The sequence below is a fragment of the Balaenoptera acutorostrata genome, chromosome X (genome assembly GCF_949987535.1).
Source record: "Balaenoptera acutorostrata chromosome X, mBalAcu1.1, whole genome shotgun sequence".
In the NCBI taxonomy this organism is placed as follows: Eukaryota; Metazoa; Chordata; class Mammalia; order Artiodactyla; family Balaenopteridae; genus Balaenoptera; species Balaenoptera acutorostrata.
The window spans coordinates 112,419,938-112,444,658 of NC_080085.1; the positions used below are offsets into that span (position 1 = coordinate 112,419,938).

Here is a 24,721-nt window from a genome sequence, read left to right on the forward strand (position 1 = left end):
CCAAATCCAGGGAAGGCAGAGAGGAAGAGATGGGTTGGGTCTAGACACTAGAGGTAAGGAAGGAAGTCCAGGTGAGCCATGGAGAGAAAAGAGAACTCTGAACTTGGAGACTGTGCTTTGGCCCATTTTATACTTCCTTGTTGGGTGTGGTAAGCCTTGGATCCACAAGTGTTAATGGTAGACTGAAGATAAAGAACTTCAAGTATTCTCTACTCCTATATGGGACAGGGGTGGAGGTAATGAGATCCCTGGGAAATTTTCAGAGACTAGATTTGAGTTAAGAAGGTAATTCACCTTTAGGCCTTTGGGGTCACTTTCTTGGCTTTCCATAAGAATTACCTAAGTGATACAGTTAGATTATATTAAATTAGTGTGTTATAGTTGAGGGAAATTAAACACCTTCACTTGGATTCATATGTTATATTCCCTACTATGGTCATTGCTTGATTTGCTTTGAGGCATTCCATGTGGTTACTTGTTAATTTTTCTTTTAGTTGAATTGCTCATAGTCTTTAGAACGTAGTGCTATTAAAATCCCCTTTGAAAAATGCTAAACAAAGAAGCAAAGGATTTTTTTCATGTGTTCTAAAACCTAGGAGTGGTGATTGAGAGAAGTAGTTATTTAGTTAGGTGTATACTTCTTTTGGTTGTAATGAATGGTTTTCTCTTCCCTGATTCTGTTCTTTCTTCTTTTCCTTCAGAAGCGGAAGAAACTCTTTTGATTGACATAGCTTCAAACAGTGAGTATCTTTCTGAATGGAGTTGATTTTCATTCAACAAATATTTACTTGAATACCCACTGTATTTAAGACACCTTTTTTGCACAACTTTTATCTTACCATTTTATCCTGTATTCTCCATTTTCTTAAGGCAGCCATACAAATTAGCATTACCTCCCAAAAACATTTAGCCTAAGCTTAAGAAAAAGCAGGTGGCTGGCAAGAATCTTTAAAAAGTTGAAAGTATGATCTGCTTTTCTAATGCTGAACTTCTTTGAACTACCAGTATTGTTGCTATCAATTAAGTCATTGCTGTGGAACTGAAAATTGTAGGAAGGGCCAGAAAGTGTTTAAAGCACATAAGGTTTATGAGTGTTTTTTTTTAACTGCTGTTATGTTTTAAGCTTTTCTCCCCTCATCCATTTTTTATTTTTGCATTATAAATCATAATGTTTTCCTTTGTTTGTTATATTATTTGGGGAGACTACAGAGTCCCTCTTGTACCAGGGATACCTTTTTTTTTCTTAAAATAATTTTGGTCTTTTATTTAAGCCCATCCTCTCAAGGCATTTCTTTATTAGCGAGAACATGGTCTTCCTTCTCACTGTTTCTGTTCTCTCATTTTTATCTGTTTGAAGCAAATCATCACTGACTTTCTGTGCAAGCTGTTCTCCATTTATCTTCTAAAATTGTACTCTGATAACATGGGGAGGAGAAAATGGGCACTTGAAAGCTACTGTATCTACTCTGTGTTTGCTGTGGGAAAGAGTATATGACCACATGAATCTAAATCAAATGGGTTACCTTATCTCTTGGCTGAGTCCTTGGATGAGTGGGGCTTGGCCCTTAGCTTGGGACTATCAGTTTATACATAATTTTGCTTAGACACAGTCCCTGTCCTTGGCACTATTATTTTGTATTGCAAAGTATAGATAGACTTTTTCTGGTTTGGGTTTTATTAATTCTTTCTTTTGGTCATAGATTTTGGAAGTCTTAAGGGTTGATCCTGAAAGGCTGAGCACTTCCAGCTTCTAGCTTCTACTGCAGATATCCAAGAGAGCAAATAACTTAATAGCTATGTCTTATTGTACAGAAAAAGCAGAAGGCAAGAACAACACTAATAAAGCAAAATTTGAGCAAAGTTTGTTCAGCAGTGACTGACATTGCTGCTGAAATCTGCTGAAATTAGATACCTAAATGTCCTGTTCTTAGTGTGGACATAGGTATTTGATCCAAAGCTGAAAAGTTAAACTGAGCTGTGCCTTTTCTCTTACAAACACCTAATTTATAGCATTCGTTTTGTTGGTCTCTCCTACATAGAAATTAACCATGTGTTGCTCTGTCCAGAGTTCAAGTCACTGGATCATATGGGAAGTAGTTAAGTAACCACTTGAATAAAATCCTTTGTTATTTCTGCCCATTTATTTATTTATTTATTTATTTTTTAAAGATTTATTTATTGATTGATTGATTGATTGCTGTGTTGGGTCTTCATTTCTGTGCGAGGGCTTTCTCTAGTTGCGGAGAGTGGGGGCCACTCTTCATCGCGGTGCGCGGGCCTCTCACTGTCACAGCCTCTCCCGTTGCGGAGCACAGGCCCCAGACGCGCAGGCTCAGCAATTGTGGCTCACGGGCCCAGCCGCTCCGTGGCATGTGGGATCCCCCCAGACCAGGGCTCGAACCCGTGTCCCCTGCATTGGCAGGAAGACCCTCAACCACTGCGCCACCAGGGAAGCCCTCTGCCCATTTATTAATACTTGCACTGAAACTAGATTTTTATCTTGATCCTTAGGCTTCATATATAAACCTTTAGAGTACACAGTATGTTGCTGGAGGGAGACCTTGGGTTTGTTAAGCAGGCCTGATTTTACTGTAACTGTGTATTTTCCCACTGTCTGGATGTTAGTATTAAACATTTAAAAAAATTTTTTCTGATTATACAGGTAATACATCCTCATTATGTACAATTTGGAAAATTCAGAAAAGTTTGAAGTATCAAATTAAAATTATGCTCCTGCAACTTAGAGATCACCACTGTAATTAACATTTTCATGTATCTCCTTCCAGTCTTTTATTTATATTTTTACATAATTGGAATCCTCATATGTAGTTTTTATCCTGCATTTTCATTTAACATTATATTGTGACCTTTTCCCATGTCACTTAAAATTATTTAAAAACATGGTTTGTTTGTTTTTTTAGTATTAGTTGTTTTATTTGTTTGTTTGGTTTTTTATACTGCAGGTTCTTATTAGTCATCAATTTTATACACATCAGTGTATACATGTCAATCCCAATCGCCCAATTCAGCACACCACCACCCCACCCCACCATGGTTTTCCCCCCTTGGTGTCCATACGTCCGTTCTCTGCCTCTGTGTCTCAACTTCTGCTCTGCAAACCAGCTCATCCGTACCATTTTTCTAGGTTCCACATACACGCGTTAATATACGATATTTGTTTTTCTCTTTCTGACTTACTTCACTCTGTATGACAGTCTCTAGATCCGTCCATGTCTCAACAAATGACTCAATTTCGTTCCTTTTTATGGCTGAGTAATATTCCATTGTATACATGTACCACATCTTCTTTATCCATTCGTCTGTCGATGGGCATTTAGGTTGCTTCCATGACCTGGCTGTTGTAAATAGTGCTGCAATGAACATTGGGGTGCATGTGTCTTTTTCAATTATGGTTTTCTCTGGGTATATGCCCAGTAGTGGGATTGCTGGATCATATGGTAATTCTATTTTTAGTTTTTTAAGGAACCTCCATACTGTTCTCCACAGTGGCTGTATCAGTTTACATTCCCACCAACAGTGCAAGAGGGTTCCCTTTTCTCCGCACCTTCTCCAGCATTTGTTGTTTGTAGATTTTCTGATGATGCCCATTCTAACTGGTGTGAGGTGGTACCTCATTGTAGTTTTGATTTGCATTTCTCTAATAATTAGTGATGTTGAGCAGCTTTCCATGTGCTTCTTGGCCATCTGTATGTCTCCTTTGGAGAAATGTCTATTTAGGTCTTCTGTCCATTTTGGATTGGGTTGTTTGTTTCTTTAATATTGAACTGCATGAGCTGTTTATATATTTTGGAGATTAATCCTTTGTCCGTTGATTCGTTTGCAAATATTTTCTCCCATTCTGACGGTTGTCTTTTCGTCTTGTTTATGGTTTCCTTTGCTGTGCAAAAGCTTTTAAGTTTCATTAGGTCACATTTGTTTATTTTTGTTTTTACTTCCATTACTCTAGGAGGTGGATCAAAAAATATCTTGCTGTGATTTATGTCAAAGAGTGTTCTTCCTATGTGTTCCTCTAAGAGTTTTATAGTGTCTGGTCTTACATTTAGGTCTCTAATCCATTTTGAGTTTATTTTTGTATATGGTGTTAAGGAGTGTTCTAATTTCATTCTTTTACCTGTAGCTGTCCAGTTTTCCCAGCACCCCTTACTGAAGAGACTGTCTTTTCTCCATTGTATATCCTTGCCTCCTTTGTCATAGATTAGTTGACCATAGGTGTGTGGATTTATCTCTGGGCTTTCTATCCTGTTCCATTGATCTATATTTCTGCTTTTGTGCCAGTACCATATTGTCTTGATTACTGTAACTTTGTAGTATAGTCTGAAGTCAGGGAGTCTGATTCCTCCAGCTCCGTTTTTTTCCCTCAAGACTGCTTTGGCAATTCGGGGTCTTTTGTGTCTCCATACATATTTTAAGATGATTTGTTCTAGTTCTGTGAAAAATGCCATTGGTAATTTGATAGGGATTGCATTGAATCTGTAGATTGCTTTGGGTAGTATAGTCATTTTCACAATATTGATTCTTCCAATCCAAGAACATGGTATATCTCTCCATCTGTTGGTATCTTTAATTTCTTTCATCAGTGTCTTATAGTTTTCTGCATACAGGTCTTTTGTCTCCCTAGGTAGGTTTACTTCTAGGTGTTTTATTCTTTTTGTTGCAATGGTAAATGGGAGTGTTTCCTTAATTTCTCTTTCAGATTTTTCATCATTAGTGTATAGGAATGCAAGAGATTTCTGTGCATTAATTTTGTATCCTGCAACTTTACCAAATTCATACATTAGCTCTAGTAGTTTTCTGGTGGCATTTTAGGATATTCTCTATGTATAGTATCATGTCATCAGCAAAGAGTGACAGTTTTACTTCTTCTTTTCCAATTTGTATTCCTTTTATTTCTTTTTCTTCTCTGATTGCCATGGCTAGGACTTCCAAAACCATGTTGAATAATAGTGGTGAGAGTAGACATCCTTGTCTCGTTCCTGATCTTAGAGGAAATGCTTTCAGTTTTTCGCCATTGAGAATGAAGTTTGCTGTGGGTTTGTCATATATGGCCTTTATTATGTTGAGGTAGGTTCCCTCTATGCCCACTTTCTGGAGAGTTTTTATCATAAATGGGTGTTGAATTTTGTCAAAAGCTTTTTCTGCATCTATTGAGATGATCATATGGTTTTTATTCTTCAGTTTGTTAATATGGTGTATCACATTGATTGATTTGCGTATATTGAAGAATCCTTGCATCCCTGGGATAAATCCCACTTGACTGTGGTGTATGATCCTTTTAATGTGTTGTTGGATTCTGTTTGCTAGTATTTTGTTGAGGATTTTTGCATCTATATTCATCAGTGATATTGGTGTGTAATTTTCTTTTTTTGTAGTATCTTTGTCTGGTATCAGGGTGATGGTGGCCTCATAGAATGAGTTTGGGAGTGTCCCTTCCTCTGCAATTTTTTGGAAGAGTTTGAGAAGGATGGGTGTTAGCTCTTCTCTAAATGTTTGATAGAATTCATCTGTGAAGCCATCTGGTCCTGGACTTTTGTTTGTTGGAAGATTCTCAATCACAGCTTCAATTTCATTACTTGTGATTGGTCTGCTCATATTTTCTGTTTCTTCTTGGTTCAGTCTTGGATGGTTATACCTTTCTAAGAATTTGTCCATTTCTTCCAGGTTATCCATTTTATTGGCATAGTGTTGCTTGTAGTAGTCTCTTAGGATGCTTTGTATTTCTGCGGTGTCTGTTGTAACTTCTCCTTTTTTATTTCTAATTTTATTGATTTGAGTCCTCTCCCTCTTTTTCTTGATGAGTCTGGCTAATGGTTTATCAATTTTGTTTATCTTCTCAAAAAGCCAGCTTTTAGTTTTATTGATCTTTGCTATTGTTTTCTTTGTTTCTATTTCATTTATTTCTGCTCTGATCTTTATGATTTCTTTCCTTCTGCTAACTTTGGGTTTTGTTTGTTCTTCTTTCTCTAGTTCCTTTAGGTGTAAGGTTAGATTGTTTACTTGAGATTTTTCTTGTTTCTTGAGGTACGCTTGTATAGGTATAAACTTCCCTCTTCGAACTGCTTTTGGTGCATCCCATAGGTTTTGGATCGTCGTGTTTTCATTGTCATTTGTCTCTAGGTAGTTTTTGATTTCCTCTTTGATTTCTTCAGTGATCTCTTGGTTATTTAGTAACGTATTGTTTAGCCTCCACGTGTTTGTGTTTTTTTACGGTTTTTCTCTGTAATTCATTTCTAATCTCATAGCGTTGTGGTCAGAAAAGATGCTTGATATGATTTCAATTTTCTTAAATTTACTGAGGCTTGATTTGTGACCCAAGATGTGATCTGTCCTGGAGAATGTTCCGTGCGCACTTGAGAAGAAAGTGTAATCTGCTGTTTTTGGATGGAACGTCCTATAAATATCAATTAAATCTATCTGGTCTATTGTGTCATTTAAAGCTTCTGTTTCCTTATTTATCTTCATTTTGGATGATCTGTCCATTGGTGTAAGTGAGGTGTTAAAGTCCCCCACTATTATTGTGTTACTGTCGATTTCCTCTTTTACAGCTGTTAGCAGTTGCCTTATGTATTGAGGTGCTCCTATGTTGGGTGCATATATATTTATAATTGTTATATCTTCTTCTTGGATTGATCCCTTGATCATTATGTAGTGTCCTTCCTTGTCTCTTGTAACGTTCTTTATTTTAAAGTCTATCTGATATGAGTATCGCTACTCCAGCTTTCTTTTGATTTCCATTTGCATGGAATATCTTTTTCCATCCCCTCACTTTCAGTCTGTATGTGTCCCTAGGTTTGAAGTGGGTCTCTTGTAGACAGCATATATATGGGTCTTGTTTTTGTATCCATTCAGCAAGCCTGTGTCTTTTGGTTGGAGCATTTAATCCATTCACATTTAAGGTAATTATCGATATGTATGTTCCTGTTACCATTTTCTTAATTGTTTTGGGTTTGTTTTTGTAGGTCCTTTTCTTCTCTTGTGTTTCCCACTTAGAGAAGTTCCTTTAGCATTTGTTGTAGAGCTGGTTTGGTGGTGCTGAATTCTCTTAGCTTTAGCTTGTCTGTAAAGCTTTTGATTTCTCCATCGAATCTGAATGAGATCCCTGCCGGGTAGAGTAATCTTGCTTGTAGTTCTTCCCTTTCATCACTTTAAGTATATCATGCCACTCCCTTCTGGCTTGTAGAGTTTCTGCTGAGAAATCAGCTGTTAACCTTATGGGAGTTCCCTTGTATGTTATTTGTCGTTTTTCCCTTGCTGCTTTCAATAATTTTTCTTTGTCTTTAATTTTTGCCAATTTGATTACTATGTGTCTCGGCGTGTTTCTCCTTGGGTTTATCCTGTATGGGACTCGCTGCAGTTCCTGGACTTGGGTGGCTATTTCCTTTCCCATGTTAGGGAAGTTTTCGACTATAATCTCTTCAGATATTTTCTCGGGTCCTCTCTCTCCCTCTTCTCCTTCTGGGACCCCTATAATGCAAATGTTGTTGCGGTTTAATGTTGTCCCAGAGATCTCTTAGGCTGTCTTCATTTTTTTTCATTCTTTTTTCTTTAGTCTGTTCCGCAGCAGTGAATTCCACCATTCTGTCTTCCAGGTCACTTATCCGTTCTTCTGCCTCAGTTATTCTGCTATTGATTCCTTCTAGTGAGTTTTCATTTCAGTTATTGTATTGTTCATCTCTGTTTGTTTGTTCTTTAATTCTTCTAGGTCTTTGTTAAACATTTCTTGCATCTTCTCGATCTTTGCCTCCATTCTTTTTCCGAGGTCCTGGATCATCTTCACTATCATTATTCTGAATTCTTTTTTCTGGAAGGTTGCCTATCTCCACTTCATTTAGTCGTTTTCCTGGGGTTTTATCTTATTCCTTCATCTGGTATATAGCCCTCTGCCTTTTCATCTTGTCTATCTTTCTGTGAATGTGGTTTTTGTTCCACAGGCTGCAGGATTGTAGTTCTTCTTGCTTCTGCTGTCTGCCGTCTGGTGGAAGAGGCTGTCTAAGAGGCTTGATGGGAGGGACTGGTGGTGGGTAGAGCTGACTGTTGCTCTGGTGGGAAGAGCTCAGTAAAACTTTAATCCACTTGACTGTTGATGGCTGAGGCTGGGTTCCCTCCCTGTTGGTTGTTTGGCCTGAGGCAACACAACACTGGAGCCTACCTGGGCTCTTTGGTTGGGCTAATGGTGGACTCTGGGAGGGCTCATGCCAAGGAGTACTTCCTAGTACTTCTGCTGCCAGTGACCTTGTCCCCACAGTGAAACAGAGCCACCCCCTGCCTCCGCAGGAGACCCTCCAACACTAGCAGGTAGGTCTGGTTCAGTCTCCCCTGGGGTCACTGCTCCTTCCCCTGGGTCCTGATGCGCACACTACTTTGTGTGCCCTCCAAGAGTGGAGTCTCTGTTTCCCCCAGTCCTGTCGAAGTCCTGCAATCAATTCCCACTAGGCTTCAAAGTCTGATTCTCTAGGAATTCCTCCTCCCATTGCCAGACCCCCAGGTTGGGAAGCCTGACGTGGGGCTCAGAACTTTCACTCCAGTGGGTGGACTTCTGTGGTATAATTGTTCGCCAGTCTGTGAGTCACCCACCCACCAGTTATGGGATTTGATTTTACTGTGATTGCGCCCCTCCTACCATCTCATTGTGGCTTCTCCTTTGTCTTTGGATGTGGGGTATCTTTTTTGGTGAGTTCCAGTGTCTTCCTGTCGATGATTGTCCAGCAGCTAGTTGTGATTCTGGTGTTCTCGCAAGAGGGAGTGAGAGCACGTCCTTCTACTCCGCCATCTTGTTTCCTCCAAAAACATGATTTTTAATGGCTAATATTTCACCATAGTTATGCACCAAATTTTATTAAATTAACTCCTTTATAAAATTAAGTCACTGTCAAGGAACATGGTATATCTCTCTCTACTTACTCAGTTTCTCTTTCTATCTCTCAGTAACATTTTGTGGTTTCTTCATAGCTATCATACATTTGTAGGTTAACTATTTTTTGATGGATTTTATTTGTTTGCTGCTATTGTCAGTGGAACCTTTTTTCTCTTATCTTCTAATTGCTTATTACTAGTATACAGAGCAGCTGTTGAGTTTTAGATATTTATCTTTTATCCAGCCACTTTACAGAAATTTATTTTTATTTTTGGGGGGCTGTTTATTTTCTTTTTTGGTTTTGATAGACAGCCCTAGTCATCTGCAAATAGTAGTTTTGTTTCTTTCTAGTAGCTATAACTATTAGTTTTGCTTTATGTCTCATTACACCAATAAGAATTTGGAGATCAATGTTAAATAATGATGATGATTTATGTTTAGGTCCTGATTTCAGTGAGAATGCCTCAAGTGGTGCTTCATTGTTGAGGATGTTATTGCCTGTTGATTTGATAGCGTTTTTTAAAACCATGTTAAGAAACTGCATTTATTTCAAGTTTGTGTGGTTTTTAAAATGGTGAATGTATATTGAATTTTATCAAACGTCTTTTGTATTTATAGAGATGGTTATATTGTTCTTCCTTATTTGACCTATTGATGGACTGTATTACACTAATTCCCTAATATTAAACCCTCTTTTATTCATTATTCAACAAGTATTTGTTGAGTGCCTTCTATTTGCCAGGCACTATTCTACGTGCTGCACAATCAGTAGAGAACAACATAGATAAGGTTGCTCCTCCAGCTTTGGTTCTTGCTTCTGTGCTGTTTGATACTAGTGTCACGTAGATGCCTATAATCCATTAGTGCATTCCATAAACATGTGAATACCTTCCATGTGCCAGGTACTGTGTTCTGGGGATATAGCAGAAAGCAATATAGTCATGATACTTCATGAAACTTAGTGAAGGAAACAGAATTTAAACTGATAAGGTATAGTCGTATAATTGCAGGGTTTTTTTTGGTTTGTTTTGGGGTTTTTTTTTTTTGGCCACATCGCGTGGTTTGTGGGATTTCAGTTCCCTGACCAGGGATCAAACCCAGGCCCTCTGCAGTGGAAGCCCAGGATCCTAACCACTGGACTGCCAGGGAATTCCCCATAATTGCAGTTTTGATAAATGCTATCAAGGAGAAATACAGAGAGTTTATAAGAGTGCTAACTAAATTAGGCAGGGTACTCAGGGAAGTCCTCTTTGAAGAAGTGATGTTTAAATTGAGACCAGAGGGGATAAGTAAGAGACAGGTGAAAATGGGGAAGAGTATTCCAGGTAAAAGGAACCGCATGTGTAAAGGCCCCAAATTGGAAGTAGCTTGACACTTTCTTTGAAATGAAAGAAGGCCAGGATGCCTGAAATAAGGCTCAGACACCAAGGTAGGACAGGCTAGGACCAGATCCAGTAGGGTCTTGTAAGCCATGATAAGGAATCTGGATTTTCAGATTTTTAAAAATTGAAAGAATATGAAGGATTTTATGCCTATGTTGGGGTGCCAGTTAGGAGGCTCCTTCAGTAGTTAAAGCTAGAGAGTGTGGTGGCAGTAAGAATGGAGAGAAGTGGACAGATTTGATAAATGTTTTTGGAGGTTAAATCAACAGAGGTTGGTGTGGGTGTAGGGGGTGAGCTGAAGTGTCAAGGATGAATCCCAGATTTCTGGCATGAATGTGGATGGTGATACCATTTGCAGAAATAAGAACATTGCAGGAGGAATGAGTTTTCCTGGGGTAGGGGTCATGAATTCAGTTTTAGCTATGTTTACTTTGAGATTTCTTTGAGACATCTGAGTGTAGGTGATAAATTGGCAGTTGAATGTATGCATCTGAAGCTCAGAAGTAAAGTCTGGGTCTCTAGCACATAGAGGGTATTTGAAACCATGAGAGATGATATGACTGTATATAGAGCTGTGCTCTCAGATACCATAGCCACTAGTCGTATGTGCCTATTTAAATTAATTAGAACGAAATTAGAAAATCGGTTTCTCAGTTCCTCAGCACTAATCACATTTCACATACTCCTTAGCCACATGAGGTCACTGGTTACCATATTGGACAGTGCAGTTAAAGAACATGTCCATCATCACAGAAAGTCCTATTGGACAGTGCTGATACACAGTGAGAAAAAGGTTTAAGATTGAACTCACTCTACTTTTTAAAGTTCACATAGAGGAGGAGATGCTTCAAAGGGCACTAAAAATTAGTGACCAAAGAGAGAGATAAAATAGATGAGCTTGGTGTCATAGAAGCCTTTGGAAGAGACTATTTCAAGGAGGGGTCAAGTGTTGATTTCTGCTGCTAGGTCTGATAAGATGACTGAAGAGTATCCATTGGATTTAGTAATATGAAGATTATTGGTGACCTTAACAAAGCAATTTCAGAGGGGTGGTAGGAGCCAAAGTCATATTGGAGTAGATTAAAGCGAGAAATGGGAGGTTAGCAAGTAGCAACTGTGTGTCTTTTAAAGCTTGACTGCAAAGGGGGAATGTAGAGGTGGACCGGAGTTGGAGGGAGATATGGGGTCCAGGAAGGTTTTTTGTTTTTTAAATGAGGAGGATTTAGAACACGATTTATTTTAATGCTGATGAGAAGGAGCCTGTGTGAGGAAGAGGTTAAAGATACTTGGGGGAGGTGTCTAGAGAATCATTGTGAGATTCCTGAGAGAACCTGAGGGGTTGCAATTCAGAAAGAAGATGGCCTTTGATAGGACTCTTCTTCCTTGCATCAGAAGAGAAAGGAGAAGATGAGTACAGATACAGGTAGGTTTCCATGTGATGGCTTCTGTTTCCTCTGAAGTATGAGGTAAAGCTCATAAAGTATGAAGAAGAGAACTTGAGAAGAGGGGGATCCAAAGATTGAGGATAAATGAGAAGGTGTGAATAGTGGTTCCAAATAGTAGTGGGAGACAAGTTGACTATGGAAACTTAGATTGCTTCCTATCATATAGGGCCCCGTTGAGCTTAGCAGTCAATTTATAATGGGGTGTGTGGGGGGGGGGTTTACTCCCTCAGACATAAGTACAGAGAAGCCAGTTAGTTGGATTTCTGAGGGTTGGGAGTTAGCCATGTAGGTGTTAGCCAGAACAGAGTGGTAAGGCAGTTCTGGGTTTTTGCAACAGAGTGAAATGATAGCATCTGTTTGATAAAAAGGGAAGTGAAAGCAGGAGGAAGTGAATGGATACTGAGAAAGTGGAGGGATCAGTGCGCTGGAGGTTCCCATAAGAGCAGGTAAGCTGGAAGGAGTAACAGTTCAGAGTGGGATATCTGAATTAGAGATTTATGAGGTGATGGTGTTTCTGTGATGAAAGGTTCAGGGTATAACTGAGGCAGTCCCAGTAGGGACTGAGGGAGTAGGTGGCTGAGGTGGAGGGGCAAGGTCGTTGGATGAGGAAGTTGAAGGTGTTGACTGAGCTTTCTGTGCTAATTTTGCAGGGATGCAAAATTAAAGCAGGGGTGTGAGTGGAGAGGAAGTCTTAATCAGGCCTGGATTTGGAAGTTTCTGGGAAGTTGGTACATGATTTCATGGAGGAGGGAAGGGAAGAAGCTGGCATAGCCCAGTGGGTGAGCCTCAAAGGAGAAGGTATTTTTCATGAGGGAGGAGGAGAGGGAATGGTCTGGAGATGGCATTAGGACAAATAAGGACATCAGTCTTAAATTACATAGGGTGTGAAAGACTATAAATAGCCTCTAGTTAAGAGGGCCGCAGGGGGAGCTAGTCTCAGGGGCCAGCCAGTTTGCAGGTGACTCTGATTTTCAGTCTGGATGCACTAGATCACCTGGAGGAGTGTTGTAGAAACTCCCAGTGCCTGGGCTTCACCCCCAGAGATTCTGTTTTCTTGGCCTGGGATGGGGCCCCAAGTGTCAGTATTTCCTAAAAGCGCCTCTGGTAATTCTAATGCACGCTTAGTTGAGAACTACTGAGAGATGCAGGGAGTATTCAGAGGAGAAGTTGAAGATAGAGGAGTGTTTGCTGATCACAAAGAGGCCATAGGGGCTGGAAGGGAGGAGAGTAGAAGGTTGGGTGGTGGGGGTAATTTGTCCTCTTTCCCATGCAACATGGTGAGAGAGCATCTAGTGTTATTTTGTAAGCAATTTCTGGAATCTTCTGTCCGTTAAATGGGTCAGTTTATTTTTTATATTTGCTAAAATATATCTTTCAAGGACTGTGGGACAGAGAGAATATGTGTTCTTGTTCTAAGTCTGTATCAGGTAGAAACTGCTCTTTTTAAATTTTTTTTCTACTTTTAATATAAATTATCTGAGAAAGAGAGGACTACTTGTGCCCTGAAGGAGGTTTTCCCATCGTATCTTCAAGGCTGCTCTAATTGACAGTCCTTATTCATGCCCCCTCTTTTTTTCTCCACCTTACAGTGGCACCCTCATTAATTTTCTTATTGCTGGTCCTCTTGGGTGCCTTCTTTTTCATTTTTTTCCTCTATGTTTATCTCTTGTCTTCTGAGCACTAAATCTGTGAATACAGAAACTTAAAGAAATGCAAAGAAAGAGAGAGTCAAAGGTTCAGAAGTGGATTTCTACCATAAGAAACTACGATTTTCATTTTATTTTCTCATCTCTTTGTTATTTACAAGTGTGAAAGAGTCCAGTTTGGTAGTCATTAAATGCCTTCTTCTGTCTGTGAAGTCTGATGTCATTGTTATCAATAAAGTGACCGATGAGCCCAGTTTGCCTGGGACTTTCCCTGTCTTAGCTTTGGAAGTCTTGAGTCCTGAGAAGCCCCTCTGTCCCAAACAACCCCGGGAGACCATTGAGAGTGTTGTGTTGGATAACCGGTATGTGCAGCCTGCATACAAGCTCCTCTTGCCCTTAAGGAGCTTATAGTTTCCAGGGCCATGAGAAAGCAATAAATGTAATAAATCAGTTAAAATAAGAATGTAAACAAGGACATGGGTTTCCTGGGTCACCATATCCAGACAGTTGATGGTAAATAGAGGGCATTAGAAAAGGGGAGACAGTATGTTATATACATAAGAAACTAAAGTCCCAGATAACTTTGCTTCTAATTATACTGGTTTCCAATTGACTGTACTTGAACCAGACCACTCCTGGACATGGGTCATTATATTGTTTTTGTGAGTTTATTCAAGACATACATTTTTCACTTGAGGTAAATGAGGTATAGATGCTTCTTTTCAGAATAATTCAAACCAATCCCATTATGCTTTTCTTTTTTAATTAGCTTATAAATTCAATTGCCAGGGTACAATCTGTACCTAGGAACAAACCATCATATTTCCTTTTTTCCCTTCACACTTCAGAGACTCTTACTATATGATTTGGATTTGAAATGGTAGGAATTTCCAGCTAGGAGATGGGAGGAGGGTGGTTGAGGAATTGATCTTCTGCTAGATTTTGGAGGTTCCTACAGTGACATTTGAGCGATATATCAGAATGTAGGAAACTGTGATTTCAGTATGTATCATATCACTATATTGGGCTGCTCATTTACACGGTTTATCAGCCTTCATTAGATTTTCCTCTGTGCATCACCCCCAGCACCACCACCACACCGAATCCCTTGATCTTATAGGCATGCTTCACACGTTAGAGGTCTGGAATATTTGCAATCTGGAACTTCTCCTATTAAATTGGTAAGTTGAAAATATCCCAAGAAAACATTATTTTCCATAGCTATATGTACATGGATTTCCATTCTTTTTAGGTGGCTGCAAAATTCGGATTCAGGGGGACTGGACCAGAGAGCGCCGCTTTGAAATCCCTGATGAGGAACACTGTCTGAAGTTCCTCTCAGAGGTCCTTGCTGCTCAGGAAGGTAACTCAAGCCTCAGCAGTTTTCTTTCTACTATTTGCATGGGACATGCTGTACAGAGGCAAGTGGCCATTAGCAAAGTACCTCACCCCTAGAGCCTTGATAGGCGATTTTTTTTTTCTTCCAGAATGGCCCCAGGGATAGGTTAGGGAATAAGTCTATTCAGCTTTAAGGACACTGAGTCAATTTCCAGAATATTCAGTTTCATTCCTTGGACAGCTTACTGCAGACTGTAATCCTCCTCTGGTCCTAGATGATCCCAGAGCTGCCCTCATTTTCTTAGTCTCTTCCTTTGTATTCAAGAATGGCGCTGGCCCCTGCACTTGAGTGCTGAGTGAATGGCCTTTGGTTATGGTATATTCCATTCAATGGAATAGTCATTCCATTCTGACTATGACCCTTATCTCTCCAGCGCAGTCACAACTTCTTGTTACAGAGCAAAAGGACTCATCCAGCTGGTACCAGAAATTAGACACTAAGGACAACTCTTCTGTTTTTTCAGGTACTGAAAAGATTCTTTTTTTTTCCCTGGTTGCTATGATTATTGCAGAGTCAATAGATTTTATCTGGGCAGATAAGATAATGTGGATTAATGTCAGTGTCAGATACCTTCTCCTATGGAGTGGTTTTATCAAGTCCGTACCCACTGACTCATGTTCACTCCTGATCCTTTCTGTGGCACATTAGCTCTTTCAGTGCCAGCTTAGCAGAGGGGTAAAAAGTGCAGGCTCTGGGGCCAGACTACCTGGGTTTGAATCCCAGTTCTCTGACTTACTAGTTATATGATCTTGGTCAAATTACTTTGACAACTCTGAGCTTCTGTTTCTTTTTCTGTAACATAGGAAGATTTTTAATAGCACCTACCTCATGAGGTCTTTGTGACAATTAAGTGAGATAATGATATAATTTCTTACTATCAAACAGGCATTGTGCTAAAAGTCTTCTATAAATACTAGCTCTTATTATTCACGTTCTAAGTTAACGTAACTTACTGTCATTCTAGTTAATATGTCAGTGCTTCAGGGACAGATGTGCTTCTTCCCCCAATCTACGTTATCACTACTCTTATACCTTTCTGTTTGGTAATGCCACTGAGCAAATAGTGATCAAACCAAAACCGCTGATCAAAGCAAAGTCCTGTCAATCCTGGATAAGTTGGATGTTATCTTTTCCCCCCTTCCACTCTGGGTTCTGTGTCCTTCAGGGCTTCTTGGATTTGAGGATAATTTTTCATCTTTGAATTTGGACAAGAAAATAAATTTGCAGAATCAGCCTACAGGGGTTCATCGGGAACCGCCACCCCCACCATCTTCAGTGAATAGAATGTAAGTCCTATGTTGAAACAGATTTCCCATGTGTGAGACACACATGGGAATTGTTTAAGGCAATTTCACTTTTGAATTCCTCATTTATTTGCTAGGCTTCCACGTGAAAAAGAAGCTTCTAACAAGGAACAGCCCAAAGTGACCAATACCATGCGGAAGCTCTTTGTACCAAACACCCAGTCTGGGCAGCGGGAGGGTCTCATCAAACACATCCTGGCAAAGCGAGAGAAAGAATATGTCAACATTCAGACTTTCAGGTTAGTCTCTCTTCTTCTTACTGAGGCTAAACGTTAGTAGGTATAGGGAAAAATGGTCTTTTGGTATTTAAGGTATTAGTTTAATTAGCTTAATTCAGAATAAAAGCATAAAGAAAAGAATGGTGAGCTGATTCAAGCCCCTGTCTTTATGCTGGTCAATAACATACATATCCAAAATAATGCAAATGCTACAATTTCCCTTGGATTTTCTAATTACTAATGATACCACATCTACTAATCTTTCTATCCACTCTTAGAGAACCAAGTCAAGTTCACAAGTACTAGAGAATTGTCTCCTAGTACATTCCATAAGCAAGTGTGTTTATCTGACCTGCTGAATTTCTTCTTGCCAATATTGGAAAATTAAGTCCGCCATTACCACTAGACTTTAATTTACCTACTTTGGGAAGTTAACTGAAGGAAGTTTCACCCAATCATCTTGATTGGGAGGTCTATCTTGGATTCTTTCCTCTATTATATTTTTCATTTCATCTTGGTGGTATCCTCTTTTCTGGACTCACTATGTGTGGTGTGTGTCTTGTATCCCGATGTTCAAAGCAGCAACACTTTTCTTTGTTATTTTCGAACAGCATGTACCCTTTTAGTCCAAGATTCCAGTCCCATCTGCTATCCCATTATGCCTCATTTATTCTAATTCAGTCATGACTATATCCCTATGCTGAAACCTCCAGATCTTCAGATTTCCCGTGATGCTTATATTTGTATGTAAACAGTTAAGACAGTCATGAGTTTTCCCTTCTGCTTTCCCCCTTAATACTATATCTGTCTCAACAGAATTTCCTACACAGATGTCCTTGTAATCCTTCGGGAAGTGAGTTTTTGGATTTAACTACAACTCCTTATGGAATAGTTATCCATATTAGACATCCTTATAGCATGAAGATACCTCTTTCCCATCCACAAGCTCTCCCTTCAAATATGAGTTTGGATGGGATGTAATAGAAAGGAAATGTGGTAGAGCAATTAAATTTGTGTTTTTTAAATAGAGACTTGGTTCCTTTCTGTAGGTTTACCTGATGTAAAATTTGGAGAGAATAAGCCCACTGCCTTTGTCTTCTACATGCAGGAGGGTTTTGTGTGTGTGTGTGGCAAAACAGTTTGAGAAATTATGTTGCTTATTGTGAACATTCACACTTGACCTTTGTTTTTAAATTATTTTTTGGTATCATGTATTAGATTCTTTGTTGGAACATGGAACGTGAATGGCCAGTCTCCAGATAGTGGGTTAGAACCTTGGCTGAACTGTGATCCGAATCCTCCTGATATCTACTGCATTGGGTAAAATACACGTCTGGAATTTCATTTTGGCTGTATGTTTGGTGTTAGTTTATGTGACATTTTACTTTTTTTTCCCCCACCATTTGTAAAAACCTACTGTAGACTATATGTGAGAGTTAACTTGTGGGTCAAATTTGTGAGATCATAAAGGAACAGATACCTAAATTTGTGTAAGGAAGCATCTAATCCTCTCAAAACCCATAGAAAACTATATACTTCATAGAAACTGAGATTTGAGGTTAATTCTAACAGTGACTATTTCTAGGATATATAAGCAAAGCTCTACTGTTATCCCTTATGGAGGTTTTTTTGTTTGTGTTTTGCATAGCCTGGGCATATACTTGTGGCAGGGAGTCTTTTGAAAAGAAAACTACTTGTCCTTACTGAGCACCTGAGTCAATAGAGCAGTTCTCTAAGATTTATCTCTTCCCCATTTTTTCATCTAATGTCTCAGAAAATGGGACAGGAGGTAGTCAGAGATAATTATGGGATGTGTGTAGATTTCACATCCTCTTGTTTTCTCAGATTCCAAGAGCTGGACTTGAGCACAGAAGCCTTTTTCTACTTTGAATCTGTGAAGGAACAAGAGTGGTCCTTGGCTGTGGAGAGGGGTTTGCATTCCAAAGCCAAGTATAAGAAAGTAAGCTGCATTTAATTATCTTTTTTAGTATACAACTAAATAGAACTCACTAGAAGTTACTCTGTTATCTATAGCTTGTTCCAAAAGAGTGGTTTAATTGAATTCTTCCCCATGTGTAATACTGGAATAGGACAGACTAATCCTTTTTATTCCTATTTCCTAGAAAAAAAATTCCCTAAGTTTCCCGATCTTATAGTTTCATTGCTTAGGTAGTTTTTAGGAGAAAAGAAGAATTTTATTGTTCTCATAGCAATAATTAACTCAAATGATGACACATAAGGTAAGTGATTTTTGCAATGAGAGTTTAAGATGGAAATTGTTTGCTGACATGGTCAGAACTGGATGCTTTACAGAAAAGCAGTTTGAAGCATGTGGGTGCATAGGGTAAGCTTTGGAATTGGAGCAAGAACAGGAGTGTTGTGGAATTTAAATGAGCTCGAAACTTGGTTGTAAGTCAAGAATAGAGTTGACTTTAGCAAGGTGGCCCAATTTGTTGGTCTCTAGAAGGCACATGGTAGAGGCTACCAGAAGAGTTATTTTAATTATGGGGCTACCATACCAAGCCCTTTAAAAGGAGTCATTTGTCTAAGTAATTTTCATCTGCATCTTCTAACAGCTGATGTAGGTGATGAGACTCCTGAAGATGTTATTCCTCTCATATAGACTAATACACATTTCAGACATATTTCTAGTTCACAGACTTAAAAGTAAAAAGGATTGTTATTTTATACATTTTAATTTCTTAGGAAATTGTAAATCAGAAACTAGGAAGAAGAGGCAAAAGGAACAAGCTGGGATAGAGGCTTTGTCATTATTATTCGAATTTTTAATGCTGCCTACTCATGGTAGGCTAAAAAGTGATTAAAATAATGAATCTAGAGCTGAGTGTACTCGTTGTCTCCAAAGACTTTTAACTCCTACTGGTCAGAGCCAGATTAGAGCTTTCCCAGAGAAATTTTGTTTTCTCTTTATGAGGTCCACTGGGAAATTAGAGGATTTGGATTCAGATTAGGGCATGGTTATATCTTCTTGGTGGAAAATTAGTTGTGGGAATTCGATATGTGGCAAAGAGTGGTATTAACATGAACCTCTTCTAATTCCCTGCAACTCATAGGTTCAACTGGTCCGCCTTGTTGGGATGATGCTCCTGATATTTGCCAGAAAGGATCAGTGGCGATATATCCGTGATGTTGCTACAGAAACAGTTGGGACTGGAATCATGGGGAAGATGGTGAGTTACTTTGGAAATGAGCTCAATTATGATTTATGTCCATGTGAAGTTCAGGTGCTAGTTGCGTCTTTGTACTAACTGTGAATAATAACTCTTGCTAACAGGGAAACAAAGGTGGGGTAGCTGTGAGATTTGTATTTCACAACACTACCTTTTGCGTTGTCAATTCCCACTTGGCTGCCCACGTGGAGGACTTTGAGAGAAGGAATCAAGATTATAAGGACATCTGCGCACGAATGAGTTTTGTGGTCCCAAATCAGACCCTCCCGCAGCTGAACATCATGAAACATGAGTGAGTGGTTAAGTCTTCCTTAGCCTTTGAATAGTGGAGGTGAGAAGAGACTAAACGTGGTGAGAAGCTATAGAAATGTGAAGAGTGAAGAGATTATTGTTTAGGGATTGGGGTCACAAAGAAGGGGGCGGGTTTGAGGAATAGCAGATGCATTGAGTCAGAGGAATTAGATTTGCTATCAGAGGAAAAGTTAGTTCTGTTAGTGGGCATCTAGGGTAATGGTAGAGGGGGTCTGTCAATTGACATCAGTTTTTATTATTTTTTATTATAAAATAGAAATGTTCATTGTGAATGTAATAAAAGGTAAAAGTAAAAAATCCCTCATTTCTTACCTCTGCTCTCCCCAGCCAGTCCCTCCTTCCGAAGAAAAACACTGTGGACAATTCAGTGTGTATCCTTCCAGATCTGTGCTGTCCATTATGACAGCCAGTAGCCATAGGTGGCTGTTGGGCACTTGAAAGTAGCTAGTCCAAATTGAGATGTGCTGTGAGCATATACACTGAATTTAGGAGGGAAAAAATGTAAAATATCTCAACTTTTTAAGTGTTGATTACATGTTGAAATGACAAAAGTTTGCATATATTGAGTTAAATGGAATTTGTTTTTTTTTTAAAGAAGGCATTGGGGTTTTTTTTTTTAATTTTTGGCTGAGTTGGGTCTTCATTGCTGCGCACAGGCTTTCTCTAGTTGCGACGAGCGGGGGCTACTCTTCGTTGTGGCGCATGGGCTTCTCATTGTGGTGGCTTCTCTTGTTGCGGAGCACGAGCTCTAGGCGCACGAGCCTCAGTAGTTGTGGCACACGGGCTCGGTATTTGTGGCTCACAGGCTGTAGAGCGCAGGCTCAGTAGTTGTGGCACACGGGCTTAGTTGCTCTGCAGCATGTGGGATCTTCCTGGACCAGGGCTTGAACCCGTGTCCCCTGCATTGGCAGGTGGATTCTAAACCACTGCGCCACCAGGGAAGCCCTGGAATTTGTTGTTAAAGTTATTTTCACTTGTTTCTTTTACTTTTTACATTCAGCTACTAGACAATTGAAAATTACATTTGTGATGTGCGTCCTATGTCTTCTGTTTGTTTTTTAATTAATTATTTAATTTAGTTTTATTTTTGGCTGTGTTGGGTCTTCATTGCTGCATGCAGGCTTTCTCTAGTTGCAGCGAGCAGGGGCTACTCTTCATTGTGGTGCACAGGCTTCTCATTGCGGTGGCTTCTCTTGTTGCAGAGCACGGGCTTTAGGCACACAGGCTTCAGTAGTTGTGGCACGTGGGCTCAGTAGTTGTGGCTTGCAGGCTCTAGAGCACAGGCTCAGCAGTTGTGGCGCACAGGCTTAGTTGCTCCGTGGCATGTGGGATCTTCCCAGACAGGGATCAAACCCGAGTCCCCTCCATTGGCAGGCAGATTCTTAACCACTGCGCCACCAGGGAAGTCCCTATCTCTTCTGAATAGTGCTGGTATAGACTTTTTCTCTATGCACATACAAACACACACATACTCATTATATAGGATTGTATTATCCTATTTATTGTGAATCTCTTTCCAAGCCAGTAAATATAGATCTACATTATTCTTTTTACTGGCTGTGAATCATTAAGAAAAGGGGCTGTGGAGATTTAAAGACACCAATGGATAATGTGGAAGGTTAGTGAAGAATGGGACTTAATAAGGATAGAAACAAAAATCAGTTGAGGAATGGATTGTTAGTAGAAAATGGTTAGTTGTAAGGAAATTAATACTAGTAATTGAAATTCTGAGAGGGTGATGAGATTTGGAATAGTGGTTTGAGATGTGAATTAGTAGGAAAACAAAAGATAATTTGGGGGTATTAGGATCAGTAGAGAGTGGGGTAATTGAGGAAAGAGTAGGGAAAGGTAGTGATGTTGGCCTCTTTCCATATTGTCTCAACAATTAAGATCATATAGAATTCTGTTTCACAGTGGTAAAACAAGGCCTTGACATCAGTAATCATAAAATTGCCCCCAAATTCCATAAATTTATTTACCTGGGACCTTAAAGATTGGCAAAGAGACCCATTTGGAACTTGAGATAGCTCACAAGAGAACCCATTTTGGTGTGGGAATTTCAGGGTCTCCCCTGGGCGGCTCTCAGCACACCTGGGGGTCTGTTGCTGTGATTGGGAGCCTGAGGCTTCCGTGGCCTGCCATTCTCCTTCCTGCCTGGGACTTGGACTGCGGTTCTGGGGCAGGGGTAGACAGACTGGCTACAGCAGAAAGTCCTGGACCTACATTTGCTAGTGGGCCCTGCCGGAGAGAGCTGTCATTCAGACCATGCAGACCCTAGTGGAGAGCCTGCAGAACATCAGGGCTCAGAGAGGCAGAAAACGTTCAGACTCTCTTCCCCTAGAGACCTGGCAAGTAGCCAGGTGAAATTTTGAAGCTAGTCCAGCAAATAAACTACATGCTTCTCTCAGGGAGTTAACTCCTTGGTTTCTGAGTCCCACACATACACCGTATTTCCCTGTCTTTGTTCCTCATGTGTGCAGTGCCCGTCCTCCCACCTATTTTGTAATCCCTCAGCCCTCTCAGGTTTGATAGTACTCGCCCCCAAAGGATAGTTATAGCTTAAACCCCTAGTCAGATAGTGATAAATGAATGCTTATCAATAATCTCCCCATTTTCCTTCTCTCCATTCTCCTCTGATTGATTTTTATGCTAATTACCGCTATTTCTGTTCATGTATTTCTTTATCCTCAGTGTTGTCATCTGGTTGGGAGATTTGAACTACAGACTTTGCATGCCTGATGCCAATGAAGTGAAGAGTCTTATTAATAAGAATGACCTTCAGAGACTCTTGAAATTGGACCAGGTAATAAAATTTTATTTTATAGGTACTTTCCTAGACAGCAGATGAAATTGTTAGGTTTATGAGTTAGACCCATGGGAGTTGTGTCTTACTCTAGAAGTAGATGGAAAGGTCTCATTGTCTGGGGAAAACATTGTGACTAGTGATGCAGTGAATACACACAAGGTTTGTAGTGCTTTTATTAAGTGCTTGCATGGGAGGAGAGGAGACGACGTTAGTGATAAAAAGTCAATATAACATTTATTCATTAAGTCTTTATCAAGAAGGGATTTCAGAGATTTGTATAAATGAGTTGGAGAATGGGTGGGGTTAATTGTAGAACACTTCCTGGAGGAAGTGGGCCTTCAGCTATGTTGATGTGGTTTGGCAGATGGAACAGGGAAAGCTGCTCTATGATTACTTGGCAGGCTCAGCAACAGCTTGGAGGTAAAAGAGGGAGGCCCTGTGAGGGGATTGGGAGGCACAAAAGAGAAGTTTGTCTGGGACAAATAGCACAGACTGTGGTCTAATGGGAACTGATTGAGAAGTTGGGGCTTGCTAGTTTATAGATGTTAAAACCTGTGTGAGAAGCATTGATATGGTAACATTTATATAAAATGATATTGAGGAACCTAGTTTTCTGTAAATTTGCCTTGGAACCTGGCACAGGACTTGAAATTTTACTTTAGCATATGGATACTGGCTGCTAAAAGTGAATGCTTCTTACTGAGGGAAGAAAATGTTTCAACTTGATTTGAATGTCTTTAAATCCTAACGTGAGACTTTTGACCTTCAGACATAGTCAAAATTCCGGTGTTTTGCAGCAGAATGGTTTTTACAGTGAGCCTTTCTTGGCTGTGTCTACCTTCACATTGAGGTTGGCTGGCTAACTTTGCATTTCTTCCTCTGTCCTGCCTCCAAAGGGGGTACAGTTGGAATAAGTTCTGAATCTTATGTAATTCTGGTAAAATATTTGAGTGAGGGTAACTTTCAAAACGATCTATTGGCTTGGCCGAAAAGTTCGTTCGGGTTTTCCGCAAGTTGTTACAGAAAAACCTGAATGAACTTTCTGGCCAACCCAATATAACTATTCACTGAATTTGGCTTTTGGAATTATCCAATCAAAATTTGTGCGCTTTTTTAAAAAATTAAAACTGTGCTCAAACTGTTATGTATAGGATGGATAAACAACAAGGTCCTACTGTATAGCACAGAGAACTATATTCAATATCCTGTGATAAGCCATAATGGAAAAGAATAAGGAAAAGAATATATATATGTATAATTGAGTCACTTTGCTATACAGCAGAAATTAACACAACATTGTAAATCAACTATACTTCAATAAATTTAAAAAAAACCTGGGCTAACATCAGGGAACTTATGATTATTCAGGTTTCATTTTTCCATTTTACCCTGACCACCATTAGCAATAAAAAATTAGTGACATGCTCATATGAGCATCCTGTCTGTGGGTGAGCTTAGATGCTGTTGGAATGTCAAAATTTAATTCATAAGGCACAGAAATTTTATGTATGTGCTCCGACAGTTGCAAAAGATACAGAACTTAGATACTTAGAAATGGCTGATCAACCCGATTATCACTTCTGTTAAGATGGTGTTACCCTGCTTATGTGATACGTTTTTCTACCTCTAGCTAAATATTCAGCGCACACAGAAAAAAGCTTTTGCTGACTTCATGGAAGGGGAAATCAAGTTTATCCCCACGTATAAGTATGATTCTAAAACAGACCGATGGGATTCCAGGTAAAATAACAAGAACCTCCTCATGGAATAGGTTAAGCCCTGATCTTATTTCTGTCTCTCTGAATTGATGAAGGGCTGGGAAATTTTTAGTTCTTGCCAGAAACAGAGAAACCTAATGGCTCAGTGCTATTACAGAAGAGGTTTCAATTTGTGTGTGCTCACAGGTGAGCTCACCTTAGGAGAGTGTGAACTGCTCTGTCAGGCTGTCGAAGTTTTACGAGCTGCCTGCGATGCCTTATTTCTCTCACCTCAGCAGATTTGCTTATTAGATTTTTGCCCTTCTGATCTTACCCCTATTTCCTTACCTGTTGCCCTGTTCTGGCTCTTTTCCCAAACTCTTTTTCAACTCTTTAACTCAGGATACCAGAGGTGAAAACAAAGAGCCATGAAAGGTTCTTCCAGCACG

General features: G+C 39.6%; 1 protein-coding gene across 4 annotated transcripts in view; it reads left to right on the plus strand.

Annotated features, from left to right (window-relative positions):
• The window catches only part of OCRL (OCRL inositol polyphosphate-5-phosphatase), a 56,319-nt gene that overhangs the window by 7,841 nt on the left and 23,757 nt on the right, over positions 1 to 24,721 (plus strand). For 3 of the 4 annotated variants that reach the window (XM_057538508.1, XM_057538510.1, XM_057538509.1), the window contains exons 4-14: positions 702 to 740; positions 14,598 to 14,708; positions 15,118 to 15,207; positions 15,910 to 16,030; positions 16,126 to 16,287; positions 17,485 to 17,586; positions 18,112 to 18,226; positions 19,341 to 19,457; positions 19,562 to 19,749; positions 22,461 to 22,572; positions 24,206 to 24,315. In XM_057538508.1, coding sequence (XP_057394491.1) covers positions 702 to 740; positions 14,598 to 14,708; positions 15,118 to 15,207; positions 15,910 to 16,030; positions 16,126 to 16,287; positions 17,485 to 17,586; positions 18,112 to 18,226; positions 19,341 to 19,457; positions 19,562 to 19,749; positions 22,461 to 22,572; positions 24,206 to 24,315 — 1,267 coding nt within the window. The remainder of the gene's footprint in view (positions 1 to 701; positions 741 to 14,597; positions 14,709 to 15,117; positions 15,208 to 15,909; positions 16,031 to 16,125; positions 16,288 to 17,484; positions 17,587 to 18,111; positions 18,227 to 19,340; positions 19,458 to 19,561; positions 19,750 to 22,460; positions 22,573 to 24,205; positions 24,316 to 24,721) is intronic. The other variant, XM_057538511.1, reaches the window with a different exon arrangement.